At 33.8% G+C, this 27,489-nt stretch overlaps 2 protein-coding genes across 2 annotated transcripts in view; one reads left to right on the forward strand and one right to left on the reverse strand.

The window, feature by feature from the left end:
• LOC123656617 (dorsal-ventral patterning protein Sog) overlaps positions 1–13,392 on the forward strand; it is a 94,129-nt gene extending 80,737 nt beyond the window's left edge. The window contains exons 6-17 of the mRNA XM_045592284.1: positions 3,751–3,825; positions 3,896–4,158; positions 4,223–4,383; positions 6,141–6,414; positions 6,497–6,778; positions 7,236–7,410; positions 7,757–7,923; positions 8,621–8,824; positions 9,783–9,959; positions 10,050–10,170; positions 11,914–12,155; positions 13,049–13,392. Coding sequence (XP_045448240.1) covers positions 3,751–3,825; positions 3,896–4,158; positions 4,223–4,383; positions 6,141–6,414; positions 6,497–6,778; positions 7,236–7,410; positions 7,757–7,923; positions 8,621–8,824; positions 9,783–9,959; positions 10,050–10,170; positions 11,914–12,155; positions 13,049–13,306 — 2,399 coding nt within the window. The 3' untranslated portion in view covers positions 13,307–13,392. The remainder of the gene's footprint in view (positions 1–3,750; positions 3,826–3,895; positions 4,159–4,222; positions 4,384–6,140; positions 6,415–6,496; positions 6,779–7,235; positions 7,411–7,756; positions 7,924–8,620; positions 8,825–9,782; positions 9,960–10,049; positions 10,171–11,913; positions 12,156–13,048) is intronic.
• A 3,652-nt stretch (positions 13,393–17,044) lies between these two features.
• On the reverse strand, positions 17,045–27,279 carry LOC123656668 (serine--pyruvate aminotransferase, mitochondrial). The gene is made up of 9 exons (XM_045592329.1): positions 27,228–27,279; positions 27,105–27,124; positions 24,424–24,589; positions 22,985–23,177; positions 21,724–21,889; positions 19,327–19,482; positions 19,100–19,192; positions 17,976–18,224; positions 17,045–17,468 (listed from the first exon to the last, which is right to left on the reverse strand). The coding sequence occupies exons 3-9, from the start codon at positions 24,580–24,582 to the stop codon at positions 17,315–17,317; spliced, it is 1,170 nt and encodes a 389-aa protein (XP_045448285.1). The 5' UTR covers positions 24,583–24,589; positions 27,105–27,124; positions 27,228–27,279; the 3' UTR covers positions 17,045–17,314.
• Positions 27,280–27,489: the final 210 nt, after the last annotated feature.

A 27,489-nucleotide genomic window follows, 5' to 3' on the forward strand; every position in this document is an offset into this window, starting at 1 on the left:
TCTTTGAAATTAATGCGATAAAAAGTTGGCATACTCGAAGCTTCCAATCAAGAAGACACGAGACGAGAAGATCGCGGCGTGTTGTAAGTCTCGCTGTTACGTCACGATGCATCGTCATTTGTTCAGAATAGTATCGTTACTGAAATATTACATCACGGCGACCGTGTCGAGGTCAAGGTGCAGTTACGAATTCATTTAGTATAATTTCGTAAGACCTTGCTCTTGTCTTTTATTTTTTACTATTAAGCGTTGTTTCCGTGGTTAAATCCATTATGAGACTGCAATTAGAATACGTCAAGGCAATTTTTAGTGTTCACTGTTGTACTCAAAAGATGTCAGTGGGATCTACATTATTAAGAATTCGCGGTTCGTTTGTTCGTGCCTAACAGGGTTATATTTAAAAAAAAACAATTAAAAATTTTAATTTTGTACGTATTAGAATGACAGGTTTAATATACAGCAAAAATAAATTTAAAATTTCAATATAAGATGACTTTATCATAATTATGATTATTATGTTTGGCCTGGTTGGTTTATGGATGTTTAAGAAGTCCGCACCAGTCTCAGTAAACAATGTTCATTTGTTTTTTTGGTAGTTCGTGTGCAGTATTATGATTTACTGAACAGTTACTCGTTAAGGTTCAAGTGCAATACGTAAAGCACGCAGAATCTAAAAAAGTTTGTAGTACCTATAGCATGAGACTAGCGTAATTTCACGGTATAATGGAATGTGAAACTGATAAGTTAGAGATTGTGCTGAAATAGGAAGAACTTTCCTAGAAGTTGACGGAGAATGTTACAGTTTTTGTAGTCTTTTAGGTATAAATTTTTGATAGTCCTAAGTGTCGCGTACGCAAGTCTATTCATGGTATCGGTCGTGAACGTCGTCGTCAGAGCGGCGCCTGGTTACATCACGCGATTGGAAAACTCGCCGCGTCGGAGAGGCCTAAAAACATAAGGCCGCGGTCGGACTCGGAATTAACTCGCCTCTGATTAGAGTCAAGTCACGTATTAACTCTAAGGTACTTTCAAAAGCTTAAATTTACTGTAGTCTGACGTTAATGAGTGAAGTAATTCGACAAAGAACCTAGATATTGGCAGATTTTCTCCCTTAAATGCGTGTGTGAATGCTTATAAATATTCATTGCGAACATAGACGCTTAATGCTCTCGGCGCCGAGCGGAACTTGTTTCAGTCAAAGGTGCTTAGTATCGTTTGCATTTATCCCTTATCAAAAAACTTCCAAGAATATTAATAAGTATGAAAAGGAGGACTAGTTACGAGCAAACATCATTATTTCTATTTTTCAAACGATTTTGTATTAAGGACTAAAATAAATGCCATCAGCAAACAATTGTATATTATGTAAAAAAACAGCAAAGCGTTGATTTTTCTCTGTTAGGCAAATTTTAAGGAATATCGAAATTCATTTCAATCTCATCAATTTATAGTAAACCAATGACTTATGAGTGATCGATTCTAATGCTAACGATTGGTCGTCTACGCCAGTCGATTCCAGCTATTTCTTGCATTTGCAAGTACTCTTGACTTACACGTCACAGTGTCGGCGCCACCCGCCTATAAATTTAAGACTGTCTCGAGCATTAAATGAATTCTTAGATTGAATTATGAATACTGGCGCCGAGTTGAACTAGATCATAATCTACCTGTGAGGATATCAGAGCGTAAACAGGTCTAGCTCATCATAATGTTTGCTAAGGTTACTCCGATATTGCTTGTACAACGCATTCTACATTATGAGAAAGATATGATAAGACGATTTATTAACCATATAATTTATAGTCTTAGAAGTAACCTATTTAATTTCATGCATGTTGTTTGTGTTGCATAACTTACGCGTGTAAAACAAAGTTAGAAAAAAATTAGCTGGTTACAAAAGTAACTGCTGACTATTATTCTAGTATTTATTTGTATAATTCACAGAGTGGAAAGTCAGTTGCACCTTTATTTTATATTATGACTAACTCTATCCAACGTTTTTACCTACATAAATATGAGGAAAAATGTACTAAAATATTATATAGCCTTCCTCTGTAAATGGACTATCTAACACAAATCAAAATTGATTTCGCACCTCCGTTCCTAAGATTAGTTACCAAAAAAAAAAAAAAAAAAAACAATGAACAAATTCTTTAGCTTTATAATATTAGGGTTTTCAACAAGTACTTTGCTTATTAAATCAAAATTAAACAATTAATTTAGATGATAATGATTAAAATTTTTACGGTATTAAAAAGAGTAGGGTTTGGCAATTATTAGAGAGAAATGATAGGTATCTGATAAATATCTACCAAGACCACGGCTACGTATGTCGATTCTTTACCATAGTTTTTAATAATTTTTTGACAAAATGGTGGGTCGATTTCGTTAACCACTTCACGAAATTTAAGCGTTGAGGCTGCAATCGATTCCAATGGCTCCGTATAGACTGTCTTTAATATGAACCCATAAAAAAGAATCCAACGGTGTTAAATCACACAATCGAGCTGGCTAATCATTAACACCTGAATTTCGTGAAATTATGCGATCGGTAAATTTGGTTTGCAATAAATTCATCATTTCAGTGGCTTGTTTTAACCACATGTTTGTGATATCCATATCATAAAAAATAGGAAGAAATTGAGCTGTTAACATCTCTCGATAGCATTTCCAGCAAAATTTTCGATAAAAAATGGCTACGTCTTGACCATATAGTGCATCATATAGTGACACCATCGGCATGTAAAGGCTTCTCGACAACCTGTCAACCAAGCCCAAATGAGACAATTTTGCTTAGCCTTAACACTCGAAATAGGTCTATGGTAATATGTCTATGGTAATAACTTGCCTTGCTGATAGCGATCGTTACTCATAGTAGGGAATATATCCGCCAACCCGCATTGGAGTTGCGTGGTGGATTAAGCTCTGATCCTTCTCCTACATGGGGAAAGAGGCCTATGCCCAGTAGTGGGATATTACAGGCTGAAGCAATAACTTGCCATCAAGCGGGCCGTACGCGTATTTGCTGACCTAATGGTATAAAAAATGTGGTCTTCAGAAAGTTAACACCTTTCTAGTTTATTAGAAGTTTTGTTTTTGTACAAAAAATTCTTTTCATTTTAAGCATTTCTTCTTACAATATAAATTGTCTTTTAATCTGACATCAATATTTAGATTTTTAATTTTAAAGCGAAAATTTTGTTTTAATCGTTACGGAACCGGAGTAGATTCTTGAAATCATCTTTACGACGCCGAAAACCTTTCGTTATAATAGAAAAAGTTTCTTACTATATCGGGGAACGATAACGCAAAAACAAATAAATATTAATTAAAATGAAATTAATGCATACATTTGCGGTGGGCTCATTTATCAAATTCGTCATCAAAGCTGTGATGTTTTACATCAAACGCCATTCTCTAGCTTCAACTGGAACAGAATATGATGATAATCAAAAAAGAAAATTCCACCGTCGCCGTCTGGACGCCGATTCTGTTACGATTGAATAACATTTGATCCAATCAACCCGAATGGATGGGTTGGTAAGGTCTTGCGAATCGACACTTATTCGTTGGTCCCCATTTGCGATCAATTGTTTGCACGACATATTTTTATGAGATTGTTAATATCATAGTGAAAGTTTTGTTATAACTGTAAACGTTTCATCAAATTGTTTCCTCATTGAAAATTACCTTAAATTACAAAGTTGGCAGTTTGTAATATTTAATAAAATATATTCTCTAATGTTACAGCTCCTGATATTGTGCAAGATGATAGTCCAACGGTTGTCATAACGGCTAATGAAGATGAGGAACTAAGTACAAGACGTAGGTTTTTTTTCTTTTTTTAAAGAAAAGTTATATTAAAAATAATAATAATCTAAAAAAAATATTTCAGACTTTGGCGCCTTACTTACCGGTCGTTCACCACTGTGCATTCGACGAGACGATATGACAGGAGTCTCTGTAGCGCCAGGCGTTGCTACCGCTCGCTTTACTTTTCGACGTCGCCATCTATTTTGGTCTGTTATTCTCGGACCTTCTATGGAAGTACAACCGCGATCATTGGCTTTTCTAGATAGAGGTGGACGCATGCTCTTGGAACATCCTTTAAAAAAAGCTCCTGGGATTCACGCTCTTTATGAGGAAAAAACCGATAAGGTACGATCGAATCACAAATTGTTTGTTGTTATTTAATTGGCTTAATCAACCACTCTTCTCTTAGGTCCTCAATGAATTGCCTTGTTTACAGTTGTGTGGCGTCTGGCGTCGAGTGCCACGGGAGTATAAGCGCTTATTGAGAGAAGGCAATCTGTATGTGGCGTTGATTTGGGGTGACGAGCGTAACAATTCTATGGAAAGTGCTCTCAGCGGTCGAATAAATAGGTACGTAAAGAATTTTATATAAAAAAAAAAATATAGTATACACTACATGGATATGTTCTATTATTGTATAGTATGATGTGTTTTTTTATTGGCACATTTAAAACGTAGATTTTACAGCATGACGCACAAAGTGCGAGTATGTGTAAAGAAGTTCTAAAGGCCCGTTAATATCTATGCGTGTCATGCGTGCTTGTAACAAACTGAGAAAGTAATCGTAAAATACGAAATATATGACCAATTTCATAAAGCATAATATAACTTTATATGCACTTACATTTCCGATGCATTACAATCGCATGCATTACCTCTGCATGGACCATTCGTGCCTTAGGTATCCTACACTCGGTTTGTCAATTACCTTAATTTATATTTACACTTTATGGGTCTTTTCCATAAATGGATACGAAAAATACTGTTTACTTTGGTTCTTATTTTAATACAAATAATGAATTTAATTAAAAATTAAGTATTATAAATTGGGGTTTGTTTTGAGTGATCAAAATATACAAATTGATAAACGCATATTTGCTTATTTTTTTATTACAAATATTTGTTATTAGGAATTAACGCATTCTGTCGAAACTGTGTCGCCACTACTATCTCCATTGATTTGAATAATTTTACTCTTCTATCAAAAGACTTCAGTTTCTAATATGTCTTTTGATAGATAATGTAGATAGATACATAGATAATTCAAGCTGAGTTATACATATTTTTAAAGCCCATTACTTACGTACGTTACGTAAGTCTTTGTAGCCCCGGATCTACGATTTTTTCGAACCGGAGCAAAAACTTGATAGTGGCGCCCCCTCTCTTCAGCGTTTGAGGAAAACTGTCAAAATTAACAAATGAGTAGCATTTTTTGTGACCATTTGTGAAAATAATAATCTTAACATGTGTATTTTCTAATCGATTAAAAATCGATTTTCTTTTCGATTGATTTTCTAATCGATTTTCTATTTGATTGAATTTCCATTCGATTGTAAATCGATTTTCATTTCGATTGTAAATCGATTTTCAATTCGATTTTCTGATTGATTGAAAATCGATTTTCCATTCTATTCAAAATCAATTTTCTATTTGATTCTAATCGATTCTAATCGACGACGTGGCTATCCCGTTAGCGCTGTTTGTAGTGCTTTCTGTTCTGCTGGTTGCGGGTTCGCTTCCCGCCTGAGACTGGGTGTAATATTTGTATTTATATATTTGTCTATGTATTATTTCTATATATATTCATCGAAAAAAAAATAGTTATAACAGTCGGCTGTTACCTGTAACACAAGCATTAAGTTGCTTATCATAGGAACAGACGACCGTGTATGTATGTTATAAGATATTTATTTAATTATAACTTATGATTCTTAAGCGTTTAGTTAAACAGTGTTCCTTAGTCTTGAACTTAGCCGTCCAATCAAACACTAATTTTAACCAGGACATATAAACATTATAAAGTTTATAAAACGTTATAAAGTTTACCCTCGAAACAATGTTCCAAGGATGTTACGAGTAGCCTCATTGTTCGTATTAAATTAACCGTATGATTAATAACGGAAACTCACTCGACTACGTTACTAATAAGAATTTAGTACCTAGCTAGACATATCCAACCAATCCAATATTTAATGTGAAAACTTGTAAGAGTTAAATTGATTAGATTTAAGTTATATTTTTAAAAGAAAATTAATTTAAACAGCTTTTAAACAACATTTCTCGGTATTTTTGAAAAAATTATAATCAAATCGGTTTTTAAATTTTAGATACCCAGCGCTTTCTACGGAAATGTTTACGTCACTCCTCGAACCTGAACATATACCCATGACGATTGGTAACGGACCGTGTGACGATTACCGCACACCAGGACAAGAGGAAGGATGGTGGGGAGGTACAGCTGTAGTTACTGGGGCGGCTGGAGCTGCACCCAGCTTACATCTGGCTATCATATACAATGGTGTATTCATGCCTGTGTCTAAAGACCAGTCAGTAAGGGTTCTCCTGACGCTTCCAGAAAGAAACCAGACAATAATTGATGAGGTTAGTTTTCTATGAATATAGGATAGTTCTGATTGTCAAAGTATATTGAAATAAAAATGAACCATACTTATATAATTTTTAGATTCAAAAAGTAAGCAAACCAGGCTATGAACTAAATATTCTAGAAGTTTCTACTCCTGTTTCTGCTGCTGAGCTGCGGTCTTTATCAAGAGGCCGATTGATGTTATCCGTCGAAGCGTTAGGAACTTCAGAAAGACGTATTTCCGGTAGTGTTAGACAACGAGTAGCCTGTGAAGTCTTCCATGCACCTTTAATGGCAGAAAGACCACCAGCTGGTCCTGCTCCTGAGGGGCTGGCTATGGTATACATAGACAAGGATGGATCACTTGTGTATCATATACAGGTATGCTTATATTATATAATTTGTAAGTAATTATATAGTATAAAAAATTCATACCTTATCTTTTTGGTTAATCTTACATTCTGTATTCTGTGTGTCTGTTACATTGTGTATATCTATAATATAAAAATGAGTCGCTGAATGTATTGCTAAGCGCAAAACTCGAGAACGGTTGGACCGATTTCGCTAATTCTTTTTTTTAAATATTCCTTGAAGTACGAGGATGGTTCTTACGGAGAGAAAAATTCTAAAAAAAAAGTTAATAAAATTAAAGAATCGACTGTTAGGCGATACGAAGTTCGCCGGGTCAGCTAGTATCAAATAATAATAATACAAAATTTAGACGGACATAATGCAGTCATACCTTATTTTGTTCCTATTTGAATAAACGAGGGGGAAAATTTTACCTTGCATGACTAAATATGTTACAACATTAAATCTCATTATTTTTTTTTTTTAGTTAGAGGACTTTCGAATTTCTGACCCAAAAATGACTCTAGTGGAAGAACAAGGTAAACGTCATTCACAAGTGGAAATAATCAATACTCTATCGGGAGTTCTTGCAAGACCGAGCGCTCGTATCTTCCCTCCGCTTTACGAAGATCAACTTGCTTTTCACATTGGTACAGATACAGGTACAATCACATTTAAACTAATTTTAGTGTGTTATTAAATTACTTAGGACCTAGTGATATTTATACCGTTCCTGTTTAAAATGACTGTTTATATATATTGACAAACAAGCGCGTTGCCGAATCCCCAAAAAGGAGCTTTGATTATGGTACTCACCACAGGAACATAACACTGCTTGAAAGCAGCTTGGCTGTGAGCTTCTGTAAGGTCAAGGTGTAAGTACACCTTTAGGCTGTTCCAGATTTTTAGCAGGATATATCCTGCTGTTGTGACCTTAGTGATTGCGTGAAAGTAAAAGAAAGAATATTGAGAATTGGTCCGCCAATCTAAAAACTTTGTAACTTTTAGGTCCTCCAATGTTACGGGGAAGGTTGTTATCACGACCGTTACCAGACGCTGCCAGTTCCGTACCAGCTCTGTTAAGACGCACAGATGTTCGAATTTCTCCTCCGATAACAACAGTTGCTGGTCTTGCCTGGGTGTCTGTTGATGCTTTATGTGGAATGAACTATGAGGTACGTATTTTTAACCGACTTCAAAAAAGGAGTACGTTACTCAATTCGACCGCTTATATTTTTTTCTTTTTTTTAATGTATGTTCGGGGATAACTCCGTTGTTTATGAACCGATTTTGATAATTCTTTTTTTGTTGGAAAGAAGATATCCCTAGTTTGGTACCGTGATAAGGAAACCAGGATCTGATGATGGGATCCCAGAGAAATCGAGGGAAACTCTCGAAAATCCGCATAACTTTTTACTGGGTGTACCGATTTTGATGATTTTTAATTTAATCCACAGCTGATATTTATCATGTAGTCACATTTAAATTTCATCGAGATCTGATTATAACTTTTGGAGTAATCTTTGATAATGCGTATTTACTTGACAATTTTTTTGTCTACCTACGTTGTATTACTTGTCGATATAATTGAAGTCGGTTTTTCTGCGTTTGCCTGCAAACACAATTATTGATAAAAAAAATATATATATATATAATTTTTCCTAGGTAATTAAATTCATTAAAAAAGCTATTTCTAACTTTGTATAGTGTAATAAATTATGTACGATTATAACATAATATAAGCATGTGTTTAAAACCTTATGTATGTCAATAATCATTGTTCATATGGTTCATACTTCAGTATATTCAAATTTTTAAGAACTTCTTGTCGTTTAATATACACACGGTAACTTTATGTTACATATTTTTCAGGTGGTAATAAATGGCTATCCCAATCAATGGTCTGCCTGGCTGGACAGTCAAACTATTGGTGGTTCAAGAGCATTAACTGGAGCCGAGGGTTCAGTTCTAGAACCATCAACGGCTGAGCTATCGGCGTTAAACGCTGGAAATGCATATATTAACGTGCGAGGTTCAGATAACGACACAGCATTCCTGCGCGCGCGTTTACCACAGGTAGTACATTTTATGGATTTGTATTTTTTTATATCTCAGATATATGAATCAATATTATTTAATAGTTCATTATTATTACTAATTCGATATTTCGTCGACTTAAAAATAACTAATGGATATTCATAATTTATTTTATACAAGTGTGTGATACATTAGTATAATTATTTTGATGGTGCAATACTACCAAAATATTAGCTAACTTTTTCGTTTAATTTTTACTCCTCGCCTGCCCAGCGTGGTGATTATGGGCAAAACACATGAATTCACGCCATTTTTGGCGCGAATTTGTGGAGGCCTATATCCAGCAGTGGACTACGATAGGCTGAAGTGATGAGTGTGATTGAATAGGCATTAATTTTTATCGTAAAACGTTTAAATAGTAATGCAATTCATATTTTGCATGCCGCTAAAGTTATGGCACTGAGGTAAGCTCATCTTAAACAACAATTATCACTTATATTTTGACTGTTATTTTATTCGGTTTTTATATATTTTTTTTATTTACTCTTTCGCACACCAATACAAGGCTTTAACAGTATTTATTACAAATGATATATAAAAATAGAATTTGCATCCGTTGCAATAGGCGGCCTTATGGCTAATACAGCGGTTTTTAGTGTTGGGTAAACCAAATTTAAGTATACTCGTATCAACTTCTATATCTTGATTAATATTGACAGATTTCAGTTTTTCTCTTTGAGTTTCTTTCTTTTCTATATGAACTACTACGCAATTTTCGTAAAAAGGGGTACAAAGTTTTTGCTACACGTATTAATATATAGAAGATATATTAGTTACGTTTCTGTTGCGTCAATAGCGCTTATCAAATAATTAAAATTTAATAAATTTAAGATTTCGTTGATGAATCAAATTTTTCTTCTCCATAATTAGACTGATAAGAATTATATTACTGAAGTGGAATTTTTGAAGTAAATAAAAACTTTATGATGCTATTCAGATAAGCGTGCCACTCTCGTGTCTGCCAGAGGTGCCTGACTCTGATAATGAGCTGAACGCAAACTATGAGCCATCGCACGTTAATTCTCCTCCACCTGACAATTCACTGTCTAACACAGCGTCATGCTTTTATTCTGGAAAAACATACGAAGACGGAGCGCAATGGATATCTACTCAGGTACTTTTGTTTTTGAATAAATTTATTTTATTTTTCTTTAATTCTTATATTTTTAATTTAAAAAAAAAGAATCTTTCCTCATCTTTACAGACTTGCCACATGTGCAGCTGTGTGCATGGTGTTCTACGTTGTGACCCAGTGCATTGCCCGCCCGTCAACTGCGCAGTGCCCACTATACAACCACCCGGACAATGTTGTCCCATTTGTACAAGTAGGTATTATATTTATCTCGCTATTTATTACAAATCACATTGAATTTTCTTCGGCAGTCGGTCTGCTGTTAGGTTCAGTCGGCTGTTATCTAAGCCACAGTTAATACATATTAATCAAATTTCACGTTAATTGAATAAAATACTACGACTCAGCAGTTATGTTACATGTAAAGTGTGTTTATTTTCTTAATATTATTGTGTTGAACAGATTTCTTACTTAGTGCTTATTTTATTATGAAGTATTGAATGAACCAATCTTCTTCAATGTAAATATAATAAAAAAATAAATATATTTATAGCCAAAACACTATCTATATCTAAACGCTATCGCAGGTTTAATTTACACTGTGTTGTTATTTTTGATATGGTATAAAAAGGTCTTCAGTAATTGCTCTTTGAATTGTTGAATACTTCTTAACATTTTAATTTTAAGATGATGAATTAATATATATTTTTAATATCATATCAAAAATCGACCGGTCCAGCGGGGATCGAACCTGCATCTCCGACTCGCCGTGGGGGTGCTCTAGCCAATTAAGTTATGGAACCATGTACCCGTTAGGTCGATTTTTTTTATATAATGATTTTTACGGTTCTAAGTGACGTGAGTGATCTTTAGAATTCCCTAATGTGTGGGTAACACAAAAATAAATAATAAGGATAAAATAACATGTTTTTATATTCGTCTTTTTTACCCTCATTTAAATATAGTTTGAACAAGCGTAGAATGTAAATAATTGTGTTTGCAGGCAAACGAAGAAAAATCGACTTCAATTATATCGAAAATAATACAACGTAGGTAGACGAAAAATAGTCAAGTAAATACGCATTATCAAAGATTACCCCAAAAGTTGTAATCAGATCTCGATGAAATTTAAATGTGACCACATGATAAACATCGGCTTTCGATTAAATTAAAAATCATCAAAATCGGTACACCCAGTAAAAGGTTATGCGGATTTTCGAGAGTTTCCCTCGATTTCTCTGGGATCCCATCCTAGTCCCATCATAGTTTCCTTATCATGGTACTAAACTAGGGATATTTTCTTTCCAACAAAAAAAAAAAAAGAATTATCAAAATGGGTTCATAAACGACGGAGTTATCCCCGAACATACGGCCGAATTGAGTAACCTCCTCCTTTTTTTGAAGTCGGTTAATAAGATTACAGGTTGTTACTTGTAGCGTTGTACCTTGAGATGTAATATATAGTTCCACAATGCTTGAAGACAAGTCTTCGATTAATGCGTCCTGCCTGTGTTAACATACGGAGCAGAAACGTGAGCACTGACGAAGGGACTGTTCCACAAGTTTAAAGTCGCTCAACGTGCAATGGAACGGCTTGAGGTTTCTCTCAAAGATAGGATTAGAAATGAGACTATCCGCGAGAGAACGAAAGTAACCGACATAGCCCACTGAATTAGAAAGTTGAAGTGGCAGTGGGCTGGTCACTGTGTCGCAGTGGTAGTGTGGACCAATGGCAGTTGTGTGTTGCAGTGTTGAACGCCCTCCAGCCTGCTGGACCGGCGATCTACGTAAGATTGCTGGTGTAGGCTGGATGAGCATTGTGGAAAACCGGGATGTCTGGCGTGAACTTGGGGAGGACTATGTTCAGAAGTGGACTGCGATGGGCCGAAGTGATGATGTCACTGTTACATCTTGTTTTATTATTGTCTATACATAACACAGTGAAAAAGTATAGTTTATTTTCTTTTTTTGATTTTATACTATTGATAATTTTCAGATTCAACTACAGCTGTTTGGAATGAATCCCATGGATGTCATTTAGCCGGTCAATATCATGCGCCTGGATCTTCTTGGCATCCATATCTCGTTCCCGGAGGTTATGATACATGTGCTATATGCACATGTGAATTTCAAACACGGCAAGTGCGATGTCCTAGAGTACGATGCCCACCTTTAAGATGTGCAGAGAAAGATGCTTATAGGCCGGACAAAAAAGCTTGTTGCAGAGTTTGTCCTGAGGTAAATGTTTTTTCATTACATTTGGTTATTTTTCTAACAATCGTCGAGAAACTTAGTTTTTAGTTGTTAGGTACATGGCGAGTGAGATTTTAATAAAAGAGTAACAATTAAACAAGGATTTTTATGAATATACTTCAAAAGTTAAATGAGAGAGAATATATAGGTACATATTTTTTTTATAACAATAACATCCAATTATGTAAATTACTTTTGAATTTAGAAATATGACGTTTTCATTTTGAACTAATTTTTCCTGATAAATGAGAAAAAGCCAGCTTTATTGGGAATATACATTTGTTTTTTATGTTTGGCAGGTACTTCTAATAATTAGGTAGAAAGTATATATCAGAGCTTTCTTATTCTTAAATTTATAGTTTAATATTAAAAATATTGTTATCTGAGCTTTGAAAATTTGGTTCATGTATAAATTATTTGTTTGGTCTATTGACAAGGAGAGGTGCAGAAAAAAAAAGGGTTTTATTCGTAACAAATAAAGGTACAATTCACACTTTTACAATTAAGGTGATATCAATAAATGTATTCACAACTAAAGTGCACCTGTTATCTGAACTAGTAAGATAAAACTGTATCTCAGAATAACAGGGTTCTCCCCTCTAGGAATCTAAATATAATTACACAATTAGACGTGAAGTGTAATACAGAGCAAACAATAGTTAACTAAATAAAATAAAATAAAATAAAATATACATGTGATTGTATGTATGTATTTGTGTGTGTGTTGTGTGTGTGTGTGTGTGTGTGGGTGTGTGTGTCCCCGTGTGTGTGTGTCCATCTGTGACACTGATGGACACACACACACACACAGATACACACATCATCACACAACATCTAGAATTTCAATAAGTGTTAAATAATGTTTTAATCATTTTAAGGTTAAGGCAAAGAAAACGGAAGAAGAAACGCCTAAGGATCAAGGTGCGCCGCGGACTGCTGAAGAAATTTTGGCGGAGGGCGGCTGCAAGTTTCCGGACGGACCGCTGCCTAACGGCAAAGAAGTTCATCCATCGATACACTCTCACGGCGAACAAAGATGTGTCACGTGTCGATGCAAGGTGAGCGATAATAAAGATTTACACTGTATACATTTTTTTAATACAATTATTCTACTGATTTCGATTATTTCGAATTAGTTTCTACAATACTTTACAATTTTAGCCTTGTAAAAATCAGGTAACAGAAAGCGCTGTGTGTCAGACGCTTGCATGCGGGTGCAAAAGAAGAAGAGAAAGAAAAAAAAAATAAGGATCTAAGGGCGGTTTCACCAGTTGTGGATAACGCTATTTGACTGATGGCAATACAAATACACTTTGACAGCGAGCGGAGGAATAGGCACTGTTTCTTCCTTTATGCTCTATGGTTTTTTTTTCTTAATGAATAAACTGCAACTTTAAAATTAATATATGCGAATAGAAATATCTCATAAAAAGTAGAGTTCGATGGCAAAATGATTAATGAACCAAAAACTTTTTGCTATCAGATACTGTCATCTGTTAAATAGAACTGGTAAAACAGGCTCTCGATGTAGATAATAATTGACAAAAGATATATAGAGCATTTTAGTTCTTAAAAGTTTTCTTTTTAAATGGTATACTGTAAAGGCGGATTTATATTTGACTGTCGTGTCGTGTCGCATCAGAACAGAATCGGTATCATACATTTTATATGACAACGTTTACATTTATGTGTTGTGTCATGTCGTGATGGCTTCTGATGTCTCGCATCAGAATCGATCCCCATTCGCGTCAGATAAGCGGGTTGCGGGGAGTGCTGAAACGGCGCCATCACGGCACGTCAGATTAATAAAATGCTTAATAAAATTGCAGGACGGCGAAGTGACCTGTGTCCGCAAGCGCTGCGGGCGCGCGGCGTGCGCAAAGCGGCGGCGCGGCGACGCGTGCTGCGCTTGCGCGCGCCACCGCCGCCAGCGCGCGCCACCACCGCCCAGCTGAACACTGCGCGCTCCTCGTCGCCCCGCGCGGGCCCCCGTCTATACCCCAGACTGCTCCTAGGCTAAGTGAGTGAACGCTTCGCTCTATAGACTGATATATTTTTATGTTCTCTTGCGATTCGAATGAGTCCGTCTAGTTTGGTCGGCGTGCGGCGATCGGCCGAGCGACTCGGAGCGGCCGGAGCGCTCGGCGTTGAATATTCGCTTCCCACCGGTATTTTAATTGGTATTATTCAGAAATTTGTTGGCGCACGGAGCGCTTCGCCGACCGCGTTGCTCGTCACGATCGCACGGAGAGTCAGGAATGTGAGCGCGGTCGATGTTAAAGATGTGCCATATTTTCTTAATGTAAATAATAAATTATTTAACTTTATTATACCTATGTGCATATTTATTTACGACTCTTATTGTATATTTCACTTTGTAGCGATCGTATATCGTCATTTCGACGTCATCGCAAATTGTATATCGTCGTAGATTCGATCCAATCTATTTGTGCATTTGCTTGTAGTTTGTATATCTTTAAGTAATGCCACACATGTAAATGTAACATACATAATCGGTAATTCTTACCGTATTTAATCAGCCTGTGTTAACTTTTATATGTAAGTAAACGTAAGTACGCGTAACTTAAGTTCGATATATCATACGAGTATCGGCCACAACACACTTTGTAAATATACTACACATTGTTCTACTTATAATTTCACTATATATGTTATACCTAATGATATTGTTCGTTTAGCGTATGCTGTTAAAAACCGGTAGCACGGTTACACACCGTTATAAAGCAATTAGATTTAGTTAAAGTGAATTACTTGACTAGTTTTGTTTAATTACTAGGTACAGTTTTATAGTTACGTAATTAAGGAAGCTAGTCCAAATGTGTTGATGTGATGGATAAAATGCCATGTAGCTAGGAATATGTCTGCTTTGATTGATATTGATAAATATATTTTATTTTATGACAAAATACATCTAAAGTATTTAGCTTATACGGCAAATGATCGGGGGCTTACTTTTGTGAGACTTTGCCAAAAATTGTAAACGTTTTGAAGAGAAATACGTTTGTTGTGGGATCTAGTCCATCAAAATTGTGAATGTATTATATTGTTATACTCACGTTATTGGCTATCTAATTTTATGTTTTCACGTAATTAGGATATGACTCGATAATGGCACGATTTATTCTGGTTTTAGTGCAATAATCTAACAGTAGTGTGTAATCACACCTATGGCTTGCGAATAACATAACTAATAGCCATAAAAGGTACTTTCAACTTGCTTGTGTTGCATTGTTTTTATCTGATAATTATTTCTAGTATCCGACTCGATTATTCTCCCTCTTTATACAAAGGGATATATTTTATTTGATTTGAAAGGAATTACCTATATTTAGTTTCGGCATATAAGGATTAAATTTAGCTGGACTGGTCAAACTGGTCAAAAATTTTGTATAACGCCATACGGTTTTAGTATGCAATAAACCTGTGAATTCAAACATGATTTTCTTTTCCCCCGTGTAAAACTATACTACAATATATGTATATTTTTAATAACAATATTATAGCGAGGATAATTTTTGGCACAATATCTATACTAAATATTTTGTATTATTTTCTATTGTCATATTTTTAAATGAATCTGAAAATGAATACATGGTGTAACATTATTATATCTACCTGTTTTACACACACACACACACACACATAAATATATATAAATATATACTTTGTTGTAAATTAAGTAAAATAAAAGTAATATTTAATAATTCTATGGTACAGAAAAATTAACATCAGATATTGTCCTCAATTTCATAGTATTACTAGTGAAACTCGAGTTTTACCTCGAACACTTGATAATAGTCAAGTTCTGAACACCACCTGGTTCTTTGTTTTTACTCCCTTAAGGTTTTCGGAGTTGCGCAGTGGAAGCAGCGTCGTAACGAAATTGCGTAAGAGAGAATGAATACACGTGTTCTGCTTAATAAAGACAAAAAAAAAAAATTCCAGCAGCAGTGTAGTTAATAAGATATATTATCGGGATTTAAAGTTTGTTACAGCTAAATTTCTTAAAATTAAATGAGGGTAACAACCATAAAGTTATTTTTTTGTTTTTATTCATTTGGTTATCACCGAAATATTATCAAAAAAACTTTCCAGTGTTTGAGTTGTCGTCGATGCCCACATCCTAAAATGTAAGTAATAATCTAAATGTTGAATAATTTTGTTGGTAATGTAAGGTGTTTAGCATTTTGAAAAATTGATTTTCTTAGGCAACATTCTGTTTGTTAATTTTGAAAAAAAATATTCTGGAATGTGTGAGGGTCTGATCGTGCTGCTTTTAGTAAACATCTTTGAACTAACAATATATATCAAAAAAGTACTTATTATTTAAAATACTTGAATATATTTTACTTTTTAAAAAAATAAAACCACCACACGGTGGTAATTTCTGCGTTATGTTCGCCAAAGATTCATTTAAAGTCTCTATTTTAATTATATTATTGACTTACAAAGAGTATGGCGTAGCTACTCCTTAGACTTCAGTATTAAAAAAAAAGATAGAGTAAGGTGCAGAAATATAATTTTACTCGTCCATTTACTTGTGATACGTTAAATTTTTAAAATCTTTTAAAGAGATAGTTACATTTTTTTAAAGAATGAATATTATTATGGCATGTCAAGGAAAAATAATAAAATATAACTGAAAATGAAAGAAAAAAACTCGTATGAAATGATGCGTATTTTTAACGCTGTAAGCTCTTTTCTAAAGTAATTATTTTATCACTCACATTCATCATATCATGGTTACAGTCATAGTCACTTTAGCTTTAGCCCTTTTTTGTTTTGATAGATTTTTTTGTAATTTCTCTAAATACGAGCATTTCTAAAAAAAGGTATTACAAAAAATACACTAGTACTTTTTAAATCTATTTTTATTGTTCACTACCTGTACCCTACGCGCGTTGCTACGCCACCTTAAAAAAATTTTTTATGGTCGTCCCAACTCCGAAACCTTTGTGGACTCATGCAAATCACTTTGTTGAAAATCGTGACATGACATACAGACAAACATTTATTTTTATATATATATATATATATAGATGAATTAACATTTCTAGGTGAAGAGCTAAATTTAACATAGCCACATACATTATGTAGTGTACTAGTTAGCTACTTGTAATTAATTACAACGATGATTTAATAAGGGATTTCAAAGTCTCCGCCATAGCTCGTGCAACCCTCTCGGCAACTTCTTTGGTGGAATTGACTCCCATTATTCCAACTCTTAAAGTTTTTCCCACTGTTGGACCCAGACCGCCAAGTATGAAAATATTGTGCCTGTAAGACGAAATGAATATTATTGTCTGAGAAAGCTTATCAAGTAAAGTTAGTAAGTTGGTAAAATATCGTTGATTTTTTGTTTTAAAAAAAGAGTAATCAAATCTTTTAATGAATACACACGAGATGAAACAAACGATGTTAATCATCTGAGCATGAGACATGCAAGACTATACGAGACTATACTAGAGTTTCATTTTTACATGGCTAGTGTAGTAAAAAATGAAATTTATATTCAATTAATGTAAACAGAATAACAATAGTTTATTAAAGATTATACAATTCACAACTTAAGAACTAAATATTTACAGATAGTTTTAGTATAAATCATGTCCGCGTGTAATAGTGTCAAGAATGCTGGCAGCATTTCCCCGTTAAATCGCTATGCCGATTCTCTGGGCAAAAAATGCACCAGCCCTCTTGTCACCAGTGGAGGCAATAAGACGAGGAGTTATGTTATGTTTATGTAAACTACATTTACTCAGAATATCTGAGATGTTGACTTACTTTTCTCTGAGTACTTTGACAAATTTTGCGTAATCGTAACCAGGTGGTAAAGTCACAGTGGTGACAGTCGGTAGCCGGTCTTCTGGCTTTGGTATCAAGAAACTAAATCCATATTCCTGTAAACGTTTGTGAAAGAGTGCCGTGACTTCAGCGTGTTGGTTCCAAAAAATCGGAAGAGTTATTTTGCAAACTTCTTTCAAACAGCATCGAAGTGCCCAGATTTGAGGTGGGCTCATTGTGTGATGATACCTATTAATACAAAGAAAACGTTTCTTAAATAAAGAATTGCAGTAGTTAAAACGTTATGGTCAAATTGATACATTATTGATTTTGTGGACAGTCCCAATGAAAGTAATAATTGGTGCTTCGGGTGTTTCTGATATAACTTAAAATTGATAAAGTAATGTATGAAAATAGTTTATTATTTTATGTGGGATTATTGTTTAAATATAAGGGATGACACTAACAATAACGTAGAACATTTTGCTAAATTTGATTGACAAAATACAAATTTACATAAGCAGTTGTTTTTTTAAAAAAAATGATGTGTGTCGGAAAGCAGGACTTGACTTATTCGCAAATAATAATAAAAAAAAAACGATTTAAATTTACATCAACACGTAATAAAGGAAACGTCAGATACGCATTATTAGAGATAATTCAAAAACTACCCATCAAATATCCACATGGCTAGCCCCCAGGTTTCCAAAAAATAATCATCAAAATTGGTACACCATATACATACAGTATTCAATAAAAAGTTATGAGGTTAACTTAAAATATTAAGAAACACTTTTACATTATTAGAGAGAGGCACTGTAAGAGATAGGTACATGGAAAAATAACGAGTGAATTTCTACTGTCATATCTAGTCCTTATCGGGCTTCTTTTTCAAAGATTCTTTAAGGCTCTTTTTTGATCAAACTGCGGTAAGGCTTAAAAAGTTTAGACATGCTTTTTCCTAAACTTATACAAGTATGAGAGATTGTAGCATGGCCAAGCTCCGTATAATTTTCATCGCAGACACGTCCGTCGCTATTGTTATATTATATTGGTGTAAATGACAATAATAACTTTGACAGTTGTTATATATATGAATAAGTAAAATAATAAATGTTACTAACGCTCGAGTGATTCCATAGCAGTTCCATTGTGCTGCTAGTAATTTGATATCGAAGTAAAATGGCGGATCATGTGTTCTGTTATTAATTTTTTTTCTGAAAAGAAAAAAATTGTTTTGTTGTGTTTGTTTAAAACATTAATAGATTTTACACAATAACCAAAATAGCTCAAATAATATGAATCAATTTATAGAACCTTACCAACAGAACAATTGAGAGGGAAAACTTACTCAGCTCTTTTGCTAAATGCAACTGGAGTAATTCCAGCCGGTCCACTGAGAGCCTTCTGAGATGATGTGTACACGGCGTCCACACCCCATTCGTCCATTAAAAAAGGTACTCCGCCTATTGATACTACAGTATCGACTATCAAAAGAGTCCCATACCTGTAAAAACATAGTTTATATATAGTTTATAATCTGTATTATAATTGTTATGCATACAACAATGTATGTTAAATTCATCATACTTATGTAGGTTAACCTATACCTTAAGGAGTAAAAAATAACTGTTTAATGATAAAAAAACTCTGAAAGGAAATCAATTTCATTAAAATTGTTAAAGAATTTTAAAATGAATTTTATTCGAACCGCTTTTTGTCTGTGCTAGAAAAATAAGCAATAATTTTTAAATACGAATTAAATGTAAGCACATTTTGTACATTTTCTATTTCGAAAGTAAATATTTAAATTATTGCAGATACATATTCTTCTTACCTATTATGTATTAGATGTATCGTAGTTAACTTTCACTGTATTAAATGTTTTGTTCAAATTTTCAAAGTCAAAGTATACATTTTAATGAGTTGAATATTTACTGCGCTTTACTTTGTGTTTCAGGTTACAGCAAAGAAATTACAGCAAAGATTTTTTTATAGTATTTGTTTTTTATAATATTATATTTTTCTAAAAAATGACAAAGTATTTTTGACTTCATAATTAACAAACGTTCATACACAAAGGTCACATATGTATCATTGCAGTATCTGTACGGTTCAGCCGCACATACATATCGCCCGATCAGCAGTTTACGTTAGTTGCACGATTTATTAGCTAAATACATCAGTTCACGTTCACATATCATCATCGTACAGCGCGTTCGTGAGCTCATTCATAGGAATTAAATATTAGCAAATATATTTATATTTTAACTTTTATTTTTATATCTTTTATCTACCATAATCAACAGCAGCAAGTCAGGTGTAACATACAGTATCATAATCAAGCTGGAGCTACTTAGGTCCTTTTAATATCCAATCCAAGATTTTGGATAGAAATTTTATTAAGATATAATGTAATTTACTATTTTAAGTAAATTTCTAAAATTAAGAACATATTTTTTTTTAAAAAATAGGATCAGATATGTTATTATTTTTTTTTGTAGTTACGAAAATATATTATAAATTATAATTTAAATTATAATTTATTTAACTTAATAAAAATATCAGTACTAATAGAAATGTTAGAATCCACGACACGTTAACAATTAATTATCTTTATTTAGAATTTTTATCCTAACGCGTTAAGTATTAACTAACGAAACGAAGAAGATTGGGCTCGAAGTAAGTAAGAAGAGAAGTGGCAAGGTCAAAAGTAGCAGTAGACTTGGGAGTCACAGGGTTAGTATAATCTATACGAGTAGCTTGTGTTACGCAAACAGTGATAAGTGTTATCTTTCTTTTAGCAACAATAAACATCATTTGTCTGCTAATTTGTTGCAACTCTAATAAATATGCAATAAATAAACAATAATAATTATTATCTTTGTGATTTGAGCCCTTGTTACACGTTTCACTCTTATTTATATAGGTACTAATATACATATCATCAACTTACACGTAAATTTATGTATAAAAAATAGTGACAGCGAAGTTACTTTAACACATCAATACAGCATAAATAAAATACTAACTTTTATTTATGTAAAATTTAAATTTGTAATCAATAAGAAAGCAATTTTATTAATAAATATTCAAGGAAATGTATGTTATCAATTTGATTGCCCCTATTCCTGTAACAAATAAAGGAAAGTCGCCTAACAAATAATATCGATGTTTGTCGTGAAGGCCGCTCCCTTCGTGACTCCACTAGCCTTAAATCATATAGCAGGGCGACACTTTTTACTAATAAGAACTCTTTTATTCGCTCCTTGGAGGAGGAAAATTTTGCACAAATAAAAATAAAAGCCTTTTATTATTCTCGCATCAGATTTTATAATACAAACGTCAATCAATTAAAGAGTGTGTGAGCCTGTGTATACCTAACTAAGGGGGGTTTCAGATTAAAAATAAACACTATAGAGGTATGCTGATATTGCGAAAAGCTCGCCCGCTGAATAATATTTGAATTAACCTTTGAGTGTCGGCGTCACATCACCCTCTTATAGTAATGTCAGACTTACATGCGGTGCAAATTTATAAATTAAAAATGCACGATAAAAATGAGTACTCTCTGTACTACAAAGGTGTTTAAGAGTATGCAAATTTGTAATTGTTATAGCTTTACTGCCTTTGTTGCGGACGTCATATGAATATCGTTATCACGTACCTTGTACCTATATTATTAAAGGTAAACTCTATATTTAACTCAATACATCGTTTAATGAAATAAAAATTAAATCATATTTACTTGTGGCATAGGTCTCCTAGGCCAATTAGGTTCTGAACGGTACCAGTCGAAGAATCCCCATGAGTGATGAATAGAGCTGTAGGCTTCAAGTTCTTTAGCTCTTTCTCAATCTGTTCCAAGGTAAATGTTGTATATGAAGTGGTTCGAATTTGGACTGCGTTAATACCTGTAATTACCGCGATTTCGTTAGCCAATTGTTTGATAAATAATTTTATGTCGATATGATGATGATTAGGCGCAGCTTTGGATATATCTGGATAAACTCTGTCAAATTTTTGAGTAAGTACTTGTTGTATAAAACAAGAAGCTCGACATAGTTACGGTGTAAGTGATTTTTTTTTTGTCTTTTACGCTTAAAATATTCAATGTTCATTTCTTTAATCAAGAGTAGTAATTATTTCTGAACTGCTTCCTCCTATCACTTAACTGGATTAAAGTACCTACCATCATATTTTTTTTGTATCTTTTTTCTTCAATATTTACTAACGAGGTCAAATTTCTCTAAAGGTAAAAATAATTTCATATATATTCTTTATCACGAAATAGCTGTACCCGTGACCTCGTTTGCAATTACATGCATGATGCTAGAATGCTAGATCGTAGTATGGAACCAAAATAATACCATTCATTACTATTGTGACGGTGAAAATACATACAGATAAATGAATAGACTGACAGAAACGAAAAAAATTTCAGTCCCTATTAAAGAATATTCTCCAAATATTTTATATTTTTAGAATAATACGATTCGGATTTTAGTTATCAATATTTAGTTCCATTTTAAAATGTCAAATTTTTCAAAGTTTTTAATACATATTTTACAAGTTATTTCACTCAAAGTTCCGTACCCGTGTCTGTAATAGTAATATAACCTTTCTTTTTTCTTTAGTTATATATTGTCTTTCTGTATAATAATGACAAAACAAAATAACCTAAGTACAAGTTACTTGTATAGTTAAAAAATGAAAAAATAGAAAAAAGCTGAAAAATGGGTTCGCCTTGGAATTAAAAAGTAAACATTGGTCTAGTTATTTGATGAATATGTACCAAACAAATTTTCATTAACATACTTTATTGCACTCAAAAAATAGATATAAAACATAAAATAATAGTAGGTTTATGGCATAATACATTTCATATTTAAAAAATAGACCTCAATCTTTTCAAGCCAAGTTAAATATATTTTTTGCATATGATTTATATGTATAATATTGTAAACAATAAAATATTTATGGAGTGACAATAAAAGAAATTTGGTTACCGTATCTTTTAGCAGAGTCATAGGCTCGTTCATCCCAGATTCCTCTCGTAGGGATCAACAAGGTCTCGTTCGGGGCCAGGAGGTTGGAGATAATGGTCTCTGCACCAGACCAGCCAGACCCGCTGATGGCCAACACAAGATGGCTCTTAGTTTGGAACAAATACTGTAGTCCTTTTTTAATGTCAGCCAAAACCTTGACACATTAAACATTAGAGAATTAAAATGGTTATACCGACACGATGGCACAGTGACTCAAAGATGGTAATTTTAATCCGGACCAGCGTTGCTGAAATAGGATATAGCCCTATTTTGCAACATTCCGTGTGAGGCAGTGAGAAGCAAACGATTGTAAACCTTTTTCATCAAATCAATAGAAAAATATCTTCTCCTGCCACCACAACATTCATTACCCATTAAAGTAACAACTTATTTTGGTCATCATTAACAAATTCACTTGTCACGCAATTTAATATATCCAATTTATTAAAAAAAAGCTGGCGTCTCTCCTTCTCTTTTCTATCATTCACTGGCAATCTTATGTAGATCATTGTGTACCGACCGCAACCTGGTGAATGTCCCATGCTGCTTTTGGCACCACGCGATATCCACTCCAGGACACGTCTACTTAAGCGTCTATCGACACACGTGATAAACACACTGCCACTTTTACTTGCTGATTCTATGGGCTTGGTCCGTTACTTTCGTTCTCTTGCTGATAATCTAAGTTCTGATCAAGTCCTTGAGAGATACCTCAAGCATAGCCCGTTTCTATAGTACTTTGAGTAACTTTAATCTTGTGGAGTAATCCCTATGTCAGTGTCCACGTCTCTACACCGTATGCTAACGCAGACGACGCATTGCTTTAAGATTTTTTTAAATAACGTAATCTTCAAAGTTTGGGCAGACTGTCAAATACCAACCAACCTAACCGAATCTTACTATCGTCTTCCGCAAGTTTTTTCGACCTAGTGGAATTTTATGGCCTATATAAGGTGAGAAATGTATTTGCTGTTGCTATTGATGCCTCGTCAAATAGTAACATTAATTAGTGATTCGCCAACGTAATATGGCGTCGATTCGAGGTTCATTAACACTGCCTGTATAATTTCAGAGCTAACTACTGAACTGAACTGAGGTAGGGCACAGCAGGAATTTCCTGCTCAAAATATGGAGCAGCCCGACTGAGGTAGTACCTCGACCTTACAGAAGATTACAGCAAAATAATACTGTTTTCAAGCAGTACTGTGTTCCTGTTGGTTAGTAAGTTGATCAGAGCTCCTGGGGGGATTGGGGATTGGGTCGGCAACGCGCTTGCGATGCTTCTGGTGTTGCAGGTGTCTATAAGCTACGGTAATCGCTTACCATCAGGTGAGCCGTACGCTTGTTTGCCGACCTAGTGACATAAAAAAAAACTAAAAGTAAAAAAACGTGTAACTTACATTAAAAAATTCATCGCACACGGGCGTTAGGACTGGTTTAGTGAGAGCTTCAGCGACGGATGGCCATAAGTCACAGGGTCCAGGTCCGCATAGCAATGGTTTTGTAAACTCGCGATCTTCTATATTAGGTACCGGTACAATGAATTTAGAAGTAGTCATTTTGTATCTAAAATGTAGATAATTTAAAAGTTATTTTACATAAAATCGACAGTTGGAAATTGATGTTAGCCGTTGTGTTGTAAAGCCAGAATTTCAGTAATATAGGTTTCGTTTGTTGATTTAAATATACTAAATATAGTGTAGGGTAAAAGCCGGATAGGTTGGCGTTACTTTCCAAAAAAGCTTTGTAGTTAAAGTGTATATTATTTTTGTATTCATAGTGTGTATATGAACATAGGTCCCTTCATATTCTATAAAAGCCCATTTTTAAATTTAAATAATATAGATTTGAAGTATATATTGTTTTATTTGACCCTTAAAAAGAGAGATACTGGCCCCATTCGAGGATAGACACCTCTCTAAGTTTTTTCTTACCCGTATTTTTTAAATTCCAAAGCCAAGGACAGGGTATTTTCCTAGGAGTGTCAAATTACGCGTTTTGACAGCGTTGCTATCATTTAAATTGTTATTTATAATCAACTAGCTGACCCGGCGAACTTCGTATCGCCTAACACAAACTTTATCGTATGGTATTAAAGTTCAAATTGACTTTTAAGTATTATCACAAATCTTTTGTATGGGAGTATAGAAAAGTGTTGTTTTTAGACTTGTTCGGGAAATTTAAAATTTTTTTTTTTAGAATTTTTTTCTCCGTAAGAACCATCCTCGTACTTCAAGGAATATTTTTAAAAAAAATTAGCGAAATCGGTCCAACCGTTCTCGAGTTTTGCGCTTAGCAACACATTCAGCGACTCATTTTTATATTATAGAATGCATATATTCAAATAGTTAATACTTGAAGTAAAAACTTAAACGTACCCTTTTTTACGAAATTTGCGCGGACGGAGGAGTACGAAATTTTGCAGACTCATAGTTTATATAGAGAAGGAGTTCAGAATGCTAATATATATATATATATACTCCTTTGCTTAAAGTTCAAACTTATAATCTAAATTATTATAACTATGGTCGAATTTCTACCACTCGGTGACCACTAGTACAAATAATTAGTATATTGCATACAAGTTTAATGTATCTGAATAAATATGTTGACGCATTTCTGTAATGATATATTTAAAGATAACTTATCTCATTTAAAACGAAGTCGAAGTCTATTTGTAAATGAGGAATCAATCGTATCGAATTATATATGTATTTTGTTTTGATTTGTTATATAATTTAGATTAAATTTATTTTACTTTTTAACACAACGGATTTCAATATCATTTATTTTGCTTAGGAAAAGAAAAACATTTAAAACATTAAAAAATATATATTGAAATACAGATTTCATCCCCATCGATTACTCTATTGACCAGCGCCAGTATTTCATTAATTAGATATAATTAATTAACATTTAAAATGTCTTCAAAATAATGTCGTGAAAAACTTTAAAATGCTTCTTTATCCACTTTAGACTTTTATTACGGAGAGTTGCCCAAGAGCAAAAAATTGTCGCGCGCTGTGATACACTCAGCTCGTTCTGACCGATATTTCGGACGAGTAGCTGTGAAGTTTGGTTACCGGAATCGGGTTAATGTTTAGATTTAGTGCTAATAGGGTGGTTGTAAATTTGCTGCAATGTTCTGGCGCTATCGGATGGCACATTTGGCAACTACGCCCCGCCCGGGGCACGCGACGCTTGCCAGCCTCATATTTGTTTCGCCCGCTATCGTCCCTCGGTTACCGCAGCTTCACAATTGTTTTTGTATCCCATTTAACAAGAATTCAGTGCCATTACTTCGTTCCGTAGAACAATAGAATGAGACGCAGAATGAACGATAGGCAAAGTTAGGAATGTACAGAGGTCAGGTCGCGTTCGATGTTCAATGATAAGAGCTATGTTATGAGATTGTAAGTGGAATGCGGATAAAACAAGTTCAATGTTGCTCCGACAAATTGATTTGATTCCCATCGCAACTGTGGATGTTGTCTCCAAGGAGAAAAGGAAAATAAAATAGACACGCAGAGAAGCTCGTCCGTAAATACACTAAGAAGCCGTCGTCAAGTTCCGTCCTTTTAAGAAACGATATTCTTAAAGGTATACCTATTGATAAAAAATGGAATGCTGACAATTCTCACTTACAAACTTTTCATATTTAAAATTTTACAGAACTACTTCGTGCATTGATTATAAAATGAAGTTTTATTAATAGGTTATGTTAAAATATATATATGATACTTAACTGACAATTGAATGGAATTAGGGCCTATTTTACCAGTTGTGGATAATGCTATTTGACGGATAATGATATCCAACAGATAAAAGTTTTGAATAATTTTTTTCACACTCATATTTCTCTGTATTTATGAGATATATCTATTCACTAATATTAACCTAAAAGTATTAGTTTATTGTATGGCCCTAATGCCTCCTGCTGTTAAAGTCTAATCGTAACTTATTTGCAGGATAAACTTTATCCACAATTTGAGAAACAGGCCCTTAATCTGTTAACTATATACATCTAACAAGCTCATGCAAGTTATAATTTATTGAAACTGCAAAGATTATAAGTACTTACCAAGAAGTAAATTGTAAGCACTGCAACAAACGCATAAAGAATACAACGTTACACAAATATTTTTAATTACTAAAATAAATTAAAAAATTTTAAAATTTCAAGATGTACGTGTTACATACTCACAGCTTCGCTATCTGAAGACAAATGATGTCTAGCGCATTGAACAGTTGTTGATAAGATGTATCTTTCCGGAATTAATAAATATACTAGCTGACGCGGCGCTTTGTTTTTGTTAAGTTATAATTTTGTTTTAATTTCTGTTTTCTTTTTTTTCCAAACCTTGTCCAGACAAAAATGAACACACCAAAAACAAAAGTAATATAATCTAGTGCAGTTATCCGGAAGTAATGCGTATATATATATACGTTTCGGCGGTTCATCTAAT

This window comes from Melitaea cinxia, chromosome 9, assembly GCF_905220565.1.
Source record: "Melitaea cinxia chromosome 9, ilMelCinx1.1, whole genome shotgun sequence".
Lineage (NCBI taxonomy): Eukaryota > Metazoa > Arthropoda > Insecta > Lepidoptera > Nymphalidae > Melitaea > Melitaea cinxia.